A 15,246-nucleotide genomic window follows, 5' to 3' on the forward strand; every position below is an offset into this window, starting at 1 on the left:
AGCGCGAACTGCAAACAGTCTGAGTTGCCTGCGAGCGCCAGTTCTCGGAACCGCAAACGCGGCTTGCAGAAACTGACGGTGCAGACTAAACATGACCGGGCTTTAAGAAAAGCATATCATAATTATCACTTTTTCCACTGAACCGAAGGTTGCCAGAGACCACAAACATTTTCCATTCCCCCTACGCTGACAGGTACAGCATTTGCAGTGAGCGTGAGAAAGTCAAGGCTCGGGATGGGGCTTCGCAGCCTTGACTGCGGGCTCCCAGCGCGAGCTGCATCTCAGGTCCTCGACGGCGACGGCCATCCTCCGCCCCCCACACTGCCAAGCTTAAGAGCCGACGTCCCCCCCGGATGCTGAACTAATAACGGGTGGGATCCCCCACCTACCAGACACCAAACAGCCGGAGGCTGGCCGGCTTGTCCCCAGCTATCCTACTCAGAGGCCTGATCCGTACTGACACGTGTATATATGTTCCGATCAAATCCTGTTAAGACTAATAAGCGCTGGAACAAAAATATTTCCGTGCCCCGGCCAACAGGGCCCGTTCACGTCGTGTAATGTACAATCCCACAACATTCTGCTTCCACGGAGATATGTATGGACAAAGCCTTAGGATTCCCTGTGATGAAAACGGAACCGTCCGCAATTATGCTAACCATGTTTATATACGGAACACATGTTCATCGGCCCGGCTCCGGCTCCGGCTCCGGCTCCCCTCCGCCACCGCCCGGGGCCCCAGAAGGGTCTGCCTGGGAGGAGAGGCTGAAATCATGAACTCCTGGGAACGGCAGCAGCGCCACCTGGTGGGCGATCTGCGAACGGGAGGGGATTTTTGCCTGGCACCCAGAGGGAAGAGTGAACTAGCAGGAAGCAGACAGAAACCCAAAGTCAGATTTGGGAACAAGTACGAAGGCCAACTTTACTAGCCAACAAACAAACCAGCCTCTGGGGGTTGGGTTCTGGTACCGCCTGAAACTCCCCAATGATCTTCCTTCTGCCCCTCAATTAAAAGCATCTCCCCTGCTCTGGTATAATTAAAAGTAAACAGCAGCGGGCTGGTCTGTCAATTTACACTTAGGCCAGTTTAAGGCATTTTCCAGAGTCTTAACTCCAAGTGATGTCGGTCTCGCTTTTGAGCCAGCACCCCACACACCCCCACCCCAGGGTGCGCTCCAGGACCTTTCCAGAAGGTTCTCGGGTCTTTGGTGCCCCCTCCTACATCGATGCTTCCCAGGAAGAGGCCTAGCAGACGCCTAGGAACCTTTCAGCAGGCAAGCCCTCCGGCTCTAGACAGGGCTGTGTCACTGTGAAAGCCCCTCTGTCCGGCTCTCACGCTGCCCCTTCTTGCCCCCACAGTAGGCAGGCTCGTCCATTCTGGAAGACAGACGGGAAACCAGGAGCTGGCCTGCCCGTGTGCAGCCCGGGGTCCCCGCCCCCCCCACCCCCGTGTGCTGCAGCAACACCCAGAAGGTGGGAGTCCAGTGTGACCACGGACAGGTAACAGGAAGGGCAGGCTGGGGGCCACAGCACTGGATTCCCCCTGGATAGGGGAGCCCCTCCCTCGGTAGGGCAACCCCCAAACTGCCGATCACACCAAGCTCCGGTGGCCAAGTTTAAACTTAAAAAGAAACACAAGAGAAACAAGGAGAAAAGAAGGGATGAGTGAGAAGCCATCACGGGGGATGACGGTTCCGGGAGCGGGGGGACACGGCACGCTGGATGCCGCTGCAGATGGTGGGCACAGGCTGCACGCGTCTGTCCACACTGGCCGGGTGGACACCACCAGGAGGGACACTGGCGTCAACTGCGGGCGCCGGGTGCTCAGCACGGCCTCCGTGCCCCCCTGGCCTGGCGTCAGATGGCGGGACCCCGTGCTTGGTGGCGGGCAGCAGAAGACACCAGAACCCTCCTTTTATACTCTGCTCCACTGGAACTCTCCCCTGACCGACCCGCAGGAAAAACCGTCCCTGGCTCTGAACAAAAGCCACTTACAAAGGCAGAAGGCAGGATGGACACTCCACTGGCACACGGCACGCGGCACGCGGGCTGAGCAGTGACCGAGGCCGCCAGTCACAGAGCGTGCCGGAGGCTCCCAACACCAAGCGCCGGGGACGGGATCGTGTGTGTTGGGGGGCGGGGGGCGCGGGGGTCCCTGCGCCTGGCTGGGCGTGGCCCCAGGGGGCAGGGGTGTGGTTACCTGGCAGTGCGGTGATGAAGTCCCTCTGCAGCATGGGCTTCAGGTACGAGTTGATGTGTCCATGCTGGTAGTGACACATCCGTGAAATCAGGTGCTCCACAAACTCCACCTGATCGGACTCGGACCACTGGTCAAAGTACTTGATGCACAAATCCTTCTCCCTCTGGTAGTCTCCTTCCGAGGGCCTCTTCCTGGAGACGATCACGGACGGCGTACCATTGCTTATCTACGGCAGAAAGCGGAGCACAGACCGGGACTCGTCAGCTCGGCCTCGAAAGGGGCCTTGCCGGCGGCATTTCATCCGCAACATGTGCCCCCCTCGCCCGCTGCATTTAGCCTTAAAGTGCCCGTTCTCCCGACACCCCACACATCCGATTCATTCGTCAGGGCGGCTAACTAACAATGAGCTCGAGGGCCTGTGTCCTCAGGCTCTTTCTGATGATGCCACTCGGCTGCCAGCCGAGATCCCCGCTCCCTGTCGCTCGTTCTGAGGCCACGCTGCCACCAGGCCGGTGCTGGAGACCCGAGACCAGCTGTTCGGCCTGGCGACGTGGCCGTTGACTGACTAGGAGGTGTGGGTCTCAGACCCGCCCATCGGCCGGGGAGCACCCACCATTCAGCTAGGCCAGTGGTTCTCAGGCACCAGGCGGCCCAGAGAGCCGTGGGTTTATGGGGGGGGGGGGGTCCTCCATCTAGCAGGTTCCTTTCAGCCAGTCCTAAATGCCTGCAGGCTGCCTCCAGGGCTCCTCACTCACAGGCCCGGCCCAGATCTCCTGCGGGTCACCTGTGGGGAAGGGGCCCGGGAAGCCCGTGCTAACTGTGCTTCTCACTCACCCTGATCCGCCCTGCATAAAGCCAGTGTGCTTTTCAGAGAATTAAACCTACAGACATGGGGGTCGGGCAGTAGCACAGCGGGTTAAGCGCACATGGCGCAAAGGGCAAGGACCGGCGTGAGGATCCCGGTTCGAGCCCCCGGCTCCCCACCTGCAGGGGAGTCACTTCACAAGCGGTGAAGCAGGTCTGCAGGTGTCTATCTTTCTCTCCCCCTCTCTGTCTTCCCCTCCTCTCTCCATTTCTCTCTGCCTATCCAACAACGACGACATCAATAACAATAATGAAAAACAAGGGCAACAAAAGGGAGTAAATAAATAAATCTATATTTAAAATAACATTTAAAAAAAAACTACATACACTGCATCTGGACAAAAGCACTTATGAAAATCGGGGGGGGGGGGGGTGTAGAGCTCACACTTCACCAGGAAGGAGGCCCAGGCTGGGCTCCATCATCAACTGTGGAGTGGGGCTGTGCTCTCTCTCCTCTAGTTCCCCTGTCTCTCGCGGCAGAGCTGTGAACGTGGCCCAGGAGGAGGGGCCTGTGGATCTGTAAGGACGCCAAGTCACCTCCCTGTTCAAAACATGACACGGCCTTGATGTGCTTGCGGGCCACTCTGGACACCGTGGGCCTTGCGGGTGGGGTGGGGTGGGGAGCAGCCTGCAGGCGGATCCTGACAGCTAGGGGGCGGCCTCACACTGGCCGCCGACCCCAACAGGTGCCAGGTCAGACAGAAACGCTTCAGGGACAGAATGAGGTGGCCTTCCCTTCTCAGCACTTCCCCTGACTACGTGTGAACTCGGCCAGCCCAGGTGGCAGGTGCCGTGGAAACAGCCGGGAGGCTTTGGCCTTCCCTGGAAGAGCTCACAAGTGTCTGGAGTGCAGTTGGAAGGCTCATCTCTCCCACCCCAGTTCTCTTACCACCCCTGCACGGTGGAGAGGAGACTGCACCAACAACAGGCGCCACCAGGGGGCAGCATTGAACAGAGAGTCGCGGTGTGACTGTTGGCTCAGCAGACCCAGGGTACCAGGCTTCAGAACAGCCGCCAGGTGATGGGTGAAAATAAATACACGCAGAGTAGATAAATACAGAAACAGAACAAGGCAGATAAAAAGAGGCGAGGTGGAGCTTCTCGGCTGTGAATCTGAGGGACATCTTTGCTCCTTTAAGCATAAGGAAACTAAGAAAGGCTAGGAATAATGAAGCAGTCCCAGGTTGGGGGCTAAAGTGGATTATATGGGGTGTCGGACAAGTCATGAGGCATTTTCGCGTAGAAAAGCGCGTCCTGGCTTTTCTGACAACCCAATACATTGACACAGAACATTATAGTGCAGCCACTAAACTTAAGGTTATAAAGTAAGGCTTTAACAGCAAGAGAATGGGTTCAGGAAATGGCATCAAGGAACACAGGCAAAATGCAGAACTTGACACAGACACAGCTGTGTGGCGGGGCCGCTTGGAGTCGGAGGGAAAGGCAGATGCAGGAAGCCCGGGAAGTGACTAATTCTGAGAAAGAAAGGCTGTGTGCTTCTCTTTCCTCCCTGCTCCCTCTTTTCTCATCACCAGCCAGGACAGCCGCTCTCAGAGCAGCTTAGAAGTGACCATGGGAACAACTCGAATGCGGTCAGGGCTCCGCAGGCGACCAAGCGCTTTCAAAACCCCCTTCGCCTCCCTGGGTAAGCGGAGGTTCCCTGCTTCGTCGAGCCTCCCCAGGGCTGCGGGGCGCCACTGCCTCGTGGGTGGGAGACAGACGGTGGGAAGCGGAGGGCCGGGTGTCCAGAAATGCGGCGGGCCCAGGGGCACCACACAGCCACCGCCAGGCTCTGGCGTGACGGGGGGGAGGCCGCCCGGCCTGCTCACGCCTCTTGCTTCTGCTTCCGCCCGTTGCTGGGCCCAGAGGAGTCTCCTGGCACTGTGCTTGCCCTGCCTCATGGCTTCTCTCTCTCTCCCTCTCCCTCTCCCTCTCTCCCACTCTCTCTCTCTGATTGCAGATGAGGCCCAGAGAACACTCCTTAATGTCTTCAACAATCTTTGGATTTAGATCCATTTTGCCTTTGGGTATTCACAATGGGAAAAAAAAAATAAAATACTCTTGGGTTGTCGGGAAAACCATGGCGTGCTTTTCCACGTCTTCCTGTGCAAAAATGCACCGCGACTCTCCTGACAGCCCGGTGCAGTGGTCAACAAACACAGCAGACCATGAAACGCTCTCTGCGGGCCCCGACACGCACCAAGTGCACGCGCCCACCAGCAGGGTCTGCAGGAGAGCTGGCAAACTCCAACAGAAGCGAGGGAGGCGGACACCGAGTCTAAAAGGCACCAGGCAAAGGCGAGCCAACAGGAGGGGAGGCCCGGGTGGCAGTCACCGGTGCCCAGCTCAGTGCCTTGGGCCATTCAGGTGACAGAAGACACCACCGCCGGGGCCTCTGGAGCCGCCGCCGCCACCTCGTCATCCGTGTGTGCAAGCGCCCAGCTGCCTCGGGCCCTGAGGAGCAGATGCTGAAATGCGCAAAATCGCTGACAGGAAGCCCAGAGCCGGCCCACGCGCCTGCGTCCAGGTGGGGCCGGGGGGCCGGGTGCTATCTTATCTGGGCGCCATGGTTCCTACCTGCCAAACTGTACTTTTCTTGGGGGCCTCATCTTCATTCTGATCCTCCATAACTGAAGTGTTCTAAGGGGGGGAAAAACAGGTTATTGGAATGATGCCGAGTTTCGCAAATCCTAAACAGCTACTTCAAAACGCAACCGTGCCGACCCAGACTGGAGAGCAGGACACCAACCCACACGCTGGGATGGGACGGGACGGGAGCCAAGCCGGGTGGCCCACCCGTACCGACTGCGTGTTCAGAAACGGCCTCCCCCACCCCTGCAAGGTGGTTTCCCCAGGCGGTCCCTGAAGAGGACACTGCCCGCCAGGGACAGTGTGGCTGCCCTGGACTTTCCTGCACAGAGGCTGTGCCCTCCCTCCTTCCTGGCGCCCGGCCACTCACTGGAGGCCCATCAGCTCGAGGCCACACACGACTAACTCTCCATACCGGAGCCCCCCCAGCGGCTAGATGGAGTCCTAATGGGGGGGGGGGGGCTCTGAAGGAACAGGGGGGCAGTCTAAGACCCTCCCCAAAGAGAAACATCTGGGGCTGGGCCTGGGCACAGAGTGTACCATGGAGGTCCGAGGCCCCTCTCAGCGCACACAGAGCGCAGGCAAGGAGCCTGCAGTAGTCTCTCCCCAGTGTGAACCAGCTAAGGGACACTGGGACCGGGTGGCCTGCGGTGCCCACCGCCAACAGCCGCTGGAGGAAGGCGGGTGAGGAACCCGGGAAGCGCGGGGGGGGGGGGGGAACCTGTGGGGTGACAGAGGGAAAAAGCGCTCCTCTCACCCCCCGGCTGGGCTGGTCCGGGCACCACGGTGACTGGGGGGGGGGGGGGGGCGCACCTGCCGGAAACCGGGCTTCCTCCAGGCAGCCTTGGGGACTGTAAAGCAACAGCTTTCTTTGGGGCGAGAGGCACAGAGAGGGCACCGTGCAGGGGCGAGGGGAGGCAGTCACTAAGCCATCCTGGCCACCAAGGAAACGCAGGCAGAATGCCGGGGACATGACACTGACTGCAGTGTCTCCTGGCACCCCGAGGAGCACGAGAGAGGGGTGCTGCCCGCCTGGGGTCAGAACCCGGCTGGCCTGGCTCCCTGCCAGCTCCCCCCAACTCATGGAGTGGGGGGGGGGGGGGCACTGCAGGTCACTGGAGAGAGACAGCTGTCCAGGGAGCCGGAGTCTAATTCTTCCTCGCATTCACCCCCAAACAGAAGTGTTTATTTATACAGCCGGGGAGGAAGCAGCTCGTGTGATAAAAATAGCAGCTATGTGCACTCTGAAGACTTGACAGAAGCGGAGGAAGACGCACAGCCCCGGCAAACCGTGGACAGGGTGGAGAGACCCCACCACGCACACCTGAGACAGGCGGCCAGGCTGCACTGGGCTGAGGAGTCCTGCCAGAGGCACTGGGGCTCAAGACGCTGAGAAATGGGGTGTCGGGGGCTCAACAAAGAGCAACTGGTGAGAAAGAGTGCTCACATCTCCCTCTCTCTCTCTCTCTCTCTCTCTCTCTCTCTCTCTCTCTCTCACACACACACACACACACACACACACCTTACTAGGAACACAGAGGGCCGTCAGAGCTGCTTTAAATTACTTTAATACCCAGTGGGCCAGGAAGTGTTGCGGTGGTCACAGAGTCGGACTCTCAAGGATGAGGTCCTAAGTTCAATCCCCAGTACAGCATGTGCCAGAGTGATGCTCTGGTGTGTCTCCTCCCCTTCTCTCTCTCTCTCTCCCCCCCCGCTCCCCTCCCCTCCCCTCCCACCTTTCTGTGGTGTTAATCAATAAATACATCTTTTTTTATATATATAAAATAGGCTAATATCCTGATTTCCCAAGCGTGCCTGCCAAGGACACCCCTTCAACAGTAGCGCCTTCCAAGGCCTGGGCACACGGTGGCTCGAACTCCTCCTCCCACTCCGCCAGGGTTATTCTGGGAGACAAAGGAAGTGCCCGCTTGGGGTGAGTGCCTTCCTGTCCCCACCCCGGGCTGTAGACTGAAGTGTGGCAAGGATACAAAGTTCTCTTACAGGAGCCACGTTTAACTCTAGTCACCTCGACTTCTGTCCCACAAAAGGGGGGTGCCGAGTTCCAGGGTGAGTCCACAGTGAACCCCAGCATCAGCAGTGAGAGAAGTCCGGAGGCCTGCAGTGGGCACACGGTGTCCACCTCCCCAGGACACTGTTGTGCCTCGCAGGAGGGCCCCCTCTACTACTCACTGGGTGTGTGTGTGTGCGCAGCTGTGTGGAGTAGAGGCCTCTCGCAAGATACACAGGCATCTGAAGGGCACCTCTCTCCGAGGTGTAAAGCGCTCCACGTCAGACCTGCTCTCTCCAGCTCCAGTGATGACATCAGATTCCGTGACAGATTTACTCTGTAACTCCTGGCCTTCCCACAAAATGTACCCTCAAAGGCCTTTTGACCCGCTATCTGCGTTTACCCCGGTTTAGCAAGACACCCCTGGAGGCCGAGTCAGAACTACAGAGCCGGCAAAGAACTTCTGACATGTCTGGTTCCAATATGCAGCCGCTAGGGATTAGAGAAATGGGTCACGTATGTCACTGAGCATCGTGAATCACACGGTCCCGACAGGGAAAAAGTCAAAAGGGCCGGTGGAGGGTGAGGTCCGGGAGAACAATGGGCCTGCCCCACGGAGCTGGGGGTGGTTCCCCTCGGCAGGCCCGGGCTGGGCTCAGTCCTCCTTCTGGGAAGGAAAGTTCTTTGAAATACCAACCTGGCTTATTCACTTCCCACCCTTCTCGGCACCGTGTCTCCTCCCACGACCACCAGGAAGTACCTATGACAGCCCCTTCCTGCCTGAGGGGCCTTGCAGAGGGCAGGCCGGCTGCAGTGCCCCAGACTGGAGGTGGGGTCTCGGGTGTGGTGACTGTGGTGGTGTTTTAACAGGATGTCAGACCACCAGACACACACTTGACTCCCTGGAAAGACACACCTCACTCTCTCTCTCTCTCTCTCTCCCTCTCTCTCTCTCCCTCTCCCTCCCTCCCTCTTTCTCTCTGCCCCCCCTCCCCTCTCCCCTCCTACGGCTCCTGTCACACATGCAGACGGGTCTCACTGTGGACACATGTGAGCGGGTCAGGGAGGCGGCGAGCACTTTGCTGCAGAGCCCAGGGCTAGTCCACGGAGGGCAGTGTGTGCAGACGCACTCCATCCCAGAAGAGGACCCACAAGTTCCCTCGGATTCTCAAAGGCAGACCAGACGCAGTCTAGCAGCAAAGCGCAGAGTAGGGGTGGCAGCTCTCGGGGCGGTGCCAGTGCGTGTGTGCAGGGGTGCGGGGCCGGCCCCCGCAGCAGCAGCAGCAGCAGCCCTGGTATGGAGGGGCTTGGTGCCAGCAGGAAGGGCTCTGCCCCAAGCACGGGTTCCAGGACTACCCAGGCCCAGAGCTCACAGAGGAAGTGAGCGTCAGGAGAAGGGGCGGGAGGGTCAGCTGCTCTGCAAACAGTGAGCCTGCTGGCGTGGTGCTTCACACCGGGGGACCCAGCACTTCTGTGACTCATGGGAAACAAGGCTCAGAGCAGGGCCTAACTTCTCCCTCTTCCCACTGAGGCAGAAGCGCCCACTGGCCCACCTGCTTCCATCGTCCCAGGATGCCCAGTGGCGCACCTTCCCCCAAAGGAGCCACAAAGCAGACTTCATTCAGAAGCGCCCCCCTCAGGCCACCGGGGTTTGCATCTGGCCCCACAGCACTCACAGCTTCAGGGCTGGGTGGTCTCTTACACACACACACACACACACACACACACACACACACACTCTTTCTCTCTCTCTCCCTGCTTCTCTATTTTTTAGAAAAAGCAAAGGAAGGGAGGGGCGGGGCAGGGAGGGACAAGGAGAAAGGAGAAAAAGTAGACACAGCCGCTACAAGTCTCATGAGCACCTGGGTTCCTACTATGAGAATATGCGTTTTCTGTGATTTGGATATTGTGGTGAAATCCGCTTGCAGAACGAGTTTCTCACAAAAAAAGTATTTCCGGGAAGAGGGGGACGGGGAGGAGAACTTGCAAAGGACCCAGAAAGCATTCTGTGTGACTGACAGAAGCTGTCAGCTGATGTCCACATCTCTACTGTGAGGTCTGCTTCATTCACGGCTTTCTGCAGTTCCAGTGTCACAGAAGCAGGGACTCCAGAAAGGAAGTGGCGGTCCAAGAAGCCCGCTCAGCCGGGCAAGAGGCACGAAGCTCGAGGCCGGCAGGTTCCCGGGTGGCTTCTGGCGGCTGGCTGTCATCTCTGACATCGCTCCATGGGCTGCGACTTCTCCGACCACCAGACAAGACCCGATCGGGGCATAACCCCTGCCCACAGGGCTAAGAATTACAAAGGCACTCAGAAAGGCTAAGAGGGATGAGGAAAGACAGAAACAAAAACCTGGGAGACTGGAATGTGAGCGAGTGTTTTAGTTTGCTCTGTAAAATCTCAAGACATCAAGAAAAGGTGTCAGGAATACTTTTTAAAAAACTTATACATGCCTTTCCATCTTTAACAGACCGATTGGAAAAAAAAAAAAAAAAAAGAGCCATGGCAGGGGTAGACAGCATAATGGTTAAGCAAAGAGCCTCTCATGCTTGAGTCTCCAAAATCCCAGGTTCAAACCCCCGCACCACCACAGGCCAGAGCTGAGCAGTGCTCTCGTTAAAGATAATAGCCCCCCCCCCCAAAAGAAAACTTATTCATTAGATAAATCTCAACTTTCTATCCTATATAGGATTGTAAACTATTTTCAATTTCTCATGGAACACACACACACACACCAAACCATGGCAGGGCATGCTGGGTCATAAAAGGAGTCTCAAATCCAGTTAGAGACGAGGGGAAATTAGTTTGTGTTTTAGGTCAGGTCCTGCACCAACTACTGGCCATGGACTCTGCAGATAAACACGTAACAGGGGAGTCGGGCGGTAGCGCAGCGGGTTAAGCGCACGTGGCACAAAGCGCAAGGACCGGCATAAGGATCCCGGTTCGAACCCTGGCTCCCCACCCGCAGGGGAGTCGCTTCACAGACAGTGAAGCAGGTCTGCAGGTGTCTGCCTTTTTCTCCCCCTCTCTGTCTCCCCCTCCTCTCTCCATTTCTCTCTGTCCTAGCCAACAGCAACGGCAGCAATAACAACAATAACTACAACAACAATGAATAACAAGGGCAGCAAAAAAGAAAATAAACATAAAAAAATAATAAAAACAACAACAACAACACATAACACAAGATCTGGCTGTGGGAAGCAAGCCGTCATGGTACTACTGTCAACTCCTCCAGTCCCTTAGTCCAGCCTGACACTCTTTCCGGTCAACTTAAACGTTTCCAACCCATGGTGGGGAAGTGGATCCCTGACAGGTCAAAGGCCTGCACTGGGGAAAAGGAGACATGAGCCTGTCACAGGAGGACCCTCGACGGCCACCCTACTCTGGCACCCAGGAGCGAGGGAGCCAGGGATGCTGCAGGGACGGCCACCCTACTCTGGCACCCAGGAGCGAGGGAGCCAGGGATGCTGCAGGGACGGCCACCCTACTCTGGCACCCAGGAGCGAGGGAGCCAGGGATGCTGCAGGGACGGCCACCCTACTCTGGCACCCAGGAGCGAGGGAGCCAGGGATGCTGCAGGGACGGCCACCCTACTCTGGCACCCAGGAGCGAGGGAGCCAGGGATGCTGCAGGGACGGCCACCCTACTCTGGCACCCAGGAGAGAGGGAGCCAGGGATGCTGCAGGGACGGCCACCCTACTCTGGCATCCAGGAGCGAGGGAGCCAGGGATGCTGCAGGGACGGTCACCCTACTCTGGCACCCAGGAGCGAGGGAGCCAGGGATGCTGCAGGGACGGCCACCCTACTCTGGCACCCAGGAGCGAGGGAGCCAGGGATGCTGCAGGGACGGTCACCCTACTCTGGCACCCAGGAGCGAGGGAGCCAGGGATGCTGCAGGGACGGTCACCCTACTCTGGCACCCAGGAGCGAGGGAGCCAGGGATGCTGCAGGGACGGCCACCCTACTCTGGCACCCAGGAGCGAGGGAGCCAGGGATGCTGCAGGGACGGTCACCCTACTCTGGCACCCAGGAGCGAGGGAGCCAGGGATGCTGCAGGGACGGCCACCCTACTCTGGCACCCAGGAGCGAGGGAGCCAGGGATGCTGCAGGGACGGTCACCCTACTCTGGCACCCAGGAGCGAGGGAGCCAGGGATGCTGCAGGGACGGTCACCCTACTCTGGCACCCAGGAGCGAGGGAGCCAGGGATGCTGCAGGGACGGCCACCCTACTCTGGCACCCAGGAGCGAGGGAGCCAGGGATGCTGCAGGGACGGCCACCCTACTCTGGCATCCAGGAGCGAGGGAGCCAGGGATGCTGCAGGGACGGTCACCCTACTCTGGCACCCAGGAGCGAGGGAGCCAGGGATGCTGCAGGGACGGTCACCCTACTCTGGCACCCAGGAGCGAGGGAGCCAGGGATGCTGCAGGGACGGCCACCCTACTCTGGCATCCAGGAGCGAGGGAGCCAGGGATGCTGCAGGGACGGCCACCCTACTCTGGCACCCAGGAGCGAGGGAGCCAGGGATGCTGCAGGGACGGTCACCCTACTCTGGCACCCAGGAGCGAGGGAGCCAGGGATGCTGCAGGGACGGCCACCCTACTCTGGCATCCAGGAGCGAGGGAGCCAGGGATGCTGCAGGGAGGATCCAGCTCCCGGCCACACACAGGGAAGGTTCGCGGGCAGTGCTGTGGTGTCCCTCCTTGTCTCTCTGGAAAAATGAAAGAAAAAGAGAGTGCACGGGGAGGGGCCGGGTGGTGGCCCACTGTGACGCAGCCCACCGACAAGTTGGACACACACGGCACCCAGCTGACATCAGCCTGGCGACAGGGCACGCAACCACACAGGGCTTGAGGGACAGCCAGCCAGGAGTCCGGTCCTTTTTGGCCCCTGCCGCTGCTCCTGGTCAGACGGATCTCGGCTGAGGTGTTCGAGGTGTCCGTCATGACTGCCTGTCCTGGGAACTGTGCGCGTGTGACTCAGCTAGCCGGTAAACTCTTTAAGACTCCCCTACAGCCATCCTTTATCTCGTGGGGCTACACTTTTGGTGACTAGCTCGTGGACTTTATGGGCCTGGCATATTCTTTTATTTTATTTTTTTTTTGCCTCCAGGGTTATTGCTGGGACTTGGTGCCGGCACTGCGAATCCACTGCTCCTGGAGGCTATTTGTTGCCCATTTTTGTTGCCCTTGTTACTCCTGTTATTATTAATGCCGCTGTTGTTGGATAGGACAGAGAAATGGAGCGAGGAAGGGAAGACAGAGAGGGGGAGAGAAAGACAGACACCTGCAGACCTGCTTCACCACCTGTGAAGCGACTCCCCTGCGGGTGGGGAGCCGGGGGTTTGAACCGGGATCCTCACACCAGTCCTTGCGCTTTGTGCCACGTGCGCTTAACCCGCTGCGCTACCACCCAACTCCCTGGCCTAGCATATTCTTAACTTCTGCTGATAACCGCTTATTTTGCAGTGCCTAAAATATAGGTCCCATACCTCTGTGCTGCCCTAATAAACCTTGATTTGTTTAAACCTGCCCCAGCCGCCCCACAGCAAAGTCCTTTATGCAGCCCGCAGCCAAGTCCTTTTACTTTTAATTACAGCAGCGGTGCTCCTGGCTGGCCACACACATTCCAGTGCGCAGGGCCCCAGACTTGAGCCCCTGGGCGACACTTGGACACTGACTGATTGCCTGACTGATGCATGAAGAAGAGAGGAAGAGGAAAAAAAAATTGGCAGCGCTCAGAACCCCAGGCCTGAGAGATGAGCACTACCCACTGCACCACCTCCTAGCTGCCATCTTGGTCCTTTGTAAGAATCATTCCTACTGAATTGCAATACAGTAAGAAGTGTTTAACTAGTGTTAAAACCAACCCCCCCCCAAAAAAAAATTGGATTGTTAGCTCCCCGTCTGATCCCGCAACTGTAAACGTTATTTAAATATCAACACAGAAATATATACTTTTGGGAGTATCACTCTGTAATTAAAAAAGAAAAAATGGTGTCTGTCCTTCAGGACAAAAATGGACAGATGTGGAGGTGGCTGTGCCCAGTGAAATAAGTAATGTGACAGACAACTACCAGACAGTTTCACGCACATGTGTAATTTAGAGAACTGAAATGCATGACTTGCAAATATGTGTGTCAGCCTGTCTCTGAGACTGAGAACTACAGCAGCTGCTGCTGACTCTTGGGGACAGAGGACTCTGGTGGTGGATAAGGTGGGGAGCGGCACTCCTGTTGTGATCCTATAGAGCATTATATTGAGAGAGGGGGGGGGAAGAGAAAATTAGTGTCACAGAGGGCAGGGTGGTGGCTCACCCGTTGAACACACACATTACACTGAGCGCAGAAGGACCAGGGTTCAAGCCTCTGGCCGGTCTCCACCTGCAGGGGAAAGCTTTACACGCGGTGAATCAGGGCTGCAGGTGTCTCTGTCTCTCCCTCACTCCCTCCCCATCTCCTCTCAATTAACTGCTTTCTGTCTCTAGCCTAAATAAACATCACCATAGACCTATAGATTGGGGGGGAGGGGATTTCTGAGGAAAGAAAGAAATCTTTTTAAAAAGATCACACAAATACCTCCACAGAGGCAGTATGCCCCCTTTCTGAGCTCTGCATAAACGGACTGGGACTAGATCACTCCTGAGTCCCACTTCTACAGAATGTCCCTATGCAGAGAATTTTAGGGAGAGCCACAGGTGACGCACTTTGCTGTCTATCATCCTGGAATGATTCACTCACCCCAGTTCTCTGGGCACACGCATCACTCCCTCCGTGGGCGGCTGAAATAGTTCTGCCAGTCTGTCAGCTCGCCTCCTGGGAGTCCAGCTAGTCACGGAGTCTGGGGCCACTTTTCTCAGGGCTCCTACCTGTGCACGAGGCTTACATCAGTCTTGACCAGCTATGGAATATTCAGGTTCTGTCTTTCTTTGAACTATCCACTGGGTACACACACACTACCTCTCTATGGTTTTTAATCACCATTTTTCTGGTGACAAAATGATACTGGGCACATCTGCTTCATTTATTAGCCACTTGGGTATCTTCTTTTGTAAAGATAGTTTAAAGCTTGTGACCATTGGTTCAACTGAACGGTTCTGCACACTGACGCGTCAAAACTCACTGTAAGCTCTCACGTACTTTCCAAATGTGCTCACGCGAAAGGGATCCTCTCAAGGCCATGGCCTATTTCTAGTCTTTCCATGGTCTCTCTTGAAGGATTCATTTTCAGGGAATATAATTTAGCCATTTTTCCCTTTCTTACTATTTTTTCCTTTTGTTGCTCTTTTTATTGTTGTAGTTATTGTTGTTATTATTGATGTTGTCGTTGTTGGATAGGACAGAGAGAAATGGAGAGAGGAAGGGAAGACAGAGAGCGGGAGAGACAGACCTGCAGACCTGCGTCAACGGCCTGTGAAGCAACTCCCCTGCCGGTGGGGAGCCGGGGGCTTGAATCGGGGAAATCTAACCTTTTATGTTTGTTTACAAATCCTCTACACTGATTTTTATATGAAGTGAGAGTCAGGATTCATATTTTAGAATATGAACTTGATGCTATTCAAATGGCAGGTTGCAACCCTTTATGGTCTGA

The 15,246-nt window shown here is 56.9% G+C and overlaps 2 protein-coding genes across 10 annotated transcripts in view; both read right to left on the reverse strand.

Moving 5' to 3' along the window:
* Positions 1–15,246, reverse strand: part of STK10 (serine/threonine kinase 10) — a 538,544-nt gene that overhangs the window by 378,410 nt on the left and 144,888 nt on the right. The gene's annotated exons all lie outside the window — the stretch shown is intronic.
* FBXW11 (F-box and WD repeat domain containing 11) overlaps positions 1–15,246 on the reverse strand; it is a 98,905-nt gene that overhangs the window by 30,677 nt on the left and 52,982 nt on the right. For 5 of the 9 annotated variants that reach the window (XM_016187173.2, XM_060197156.1, XM_060197157.1 and 2 more), the window contains 2 exons: positions 5,642–5,704; positions 2,201–2,426 (listed from right to left, as the gene is read on the reverse strand). In XM_016187173.2, coding sequence (XP_016042659.1) covers positions 2,201–2,426; positions 5,642–5,704 — 289 coding nt within the window. The remainder of the gene's footprint in view (positions 1–2,200; positions 2,427–5,641; positions 5,705–15,246) is intronic. The other 4 variants (XM_060197155.1, XM_060197160.1, XM_007520841.3 and 1 more) reach the window with 1 other exon arrangement.

Source organism: Erinaceus europaeus, chromosome 9, assembly GCF_950295315.1.
Source record: "Erinaceus europaeus chromosome 9, mEriEur2.1, whole genome shotgun sequence".
In the NCBI taxonomy this organism is placed as follows: Eukaryota; Metazoa; Chordata; class Mammalia; order Eulipotyphla; family Erinaceidae; genus Erinaceus; species Erinaceus europaeus.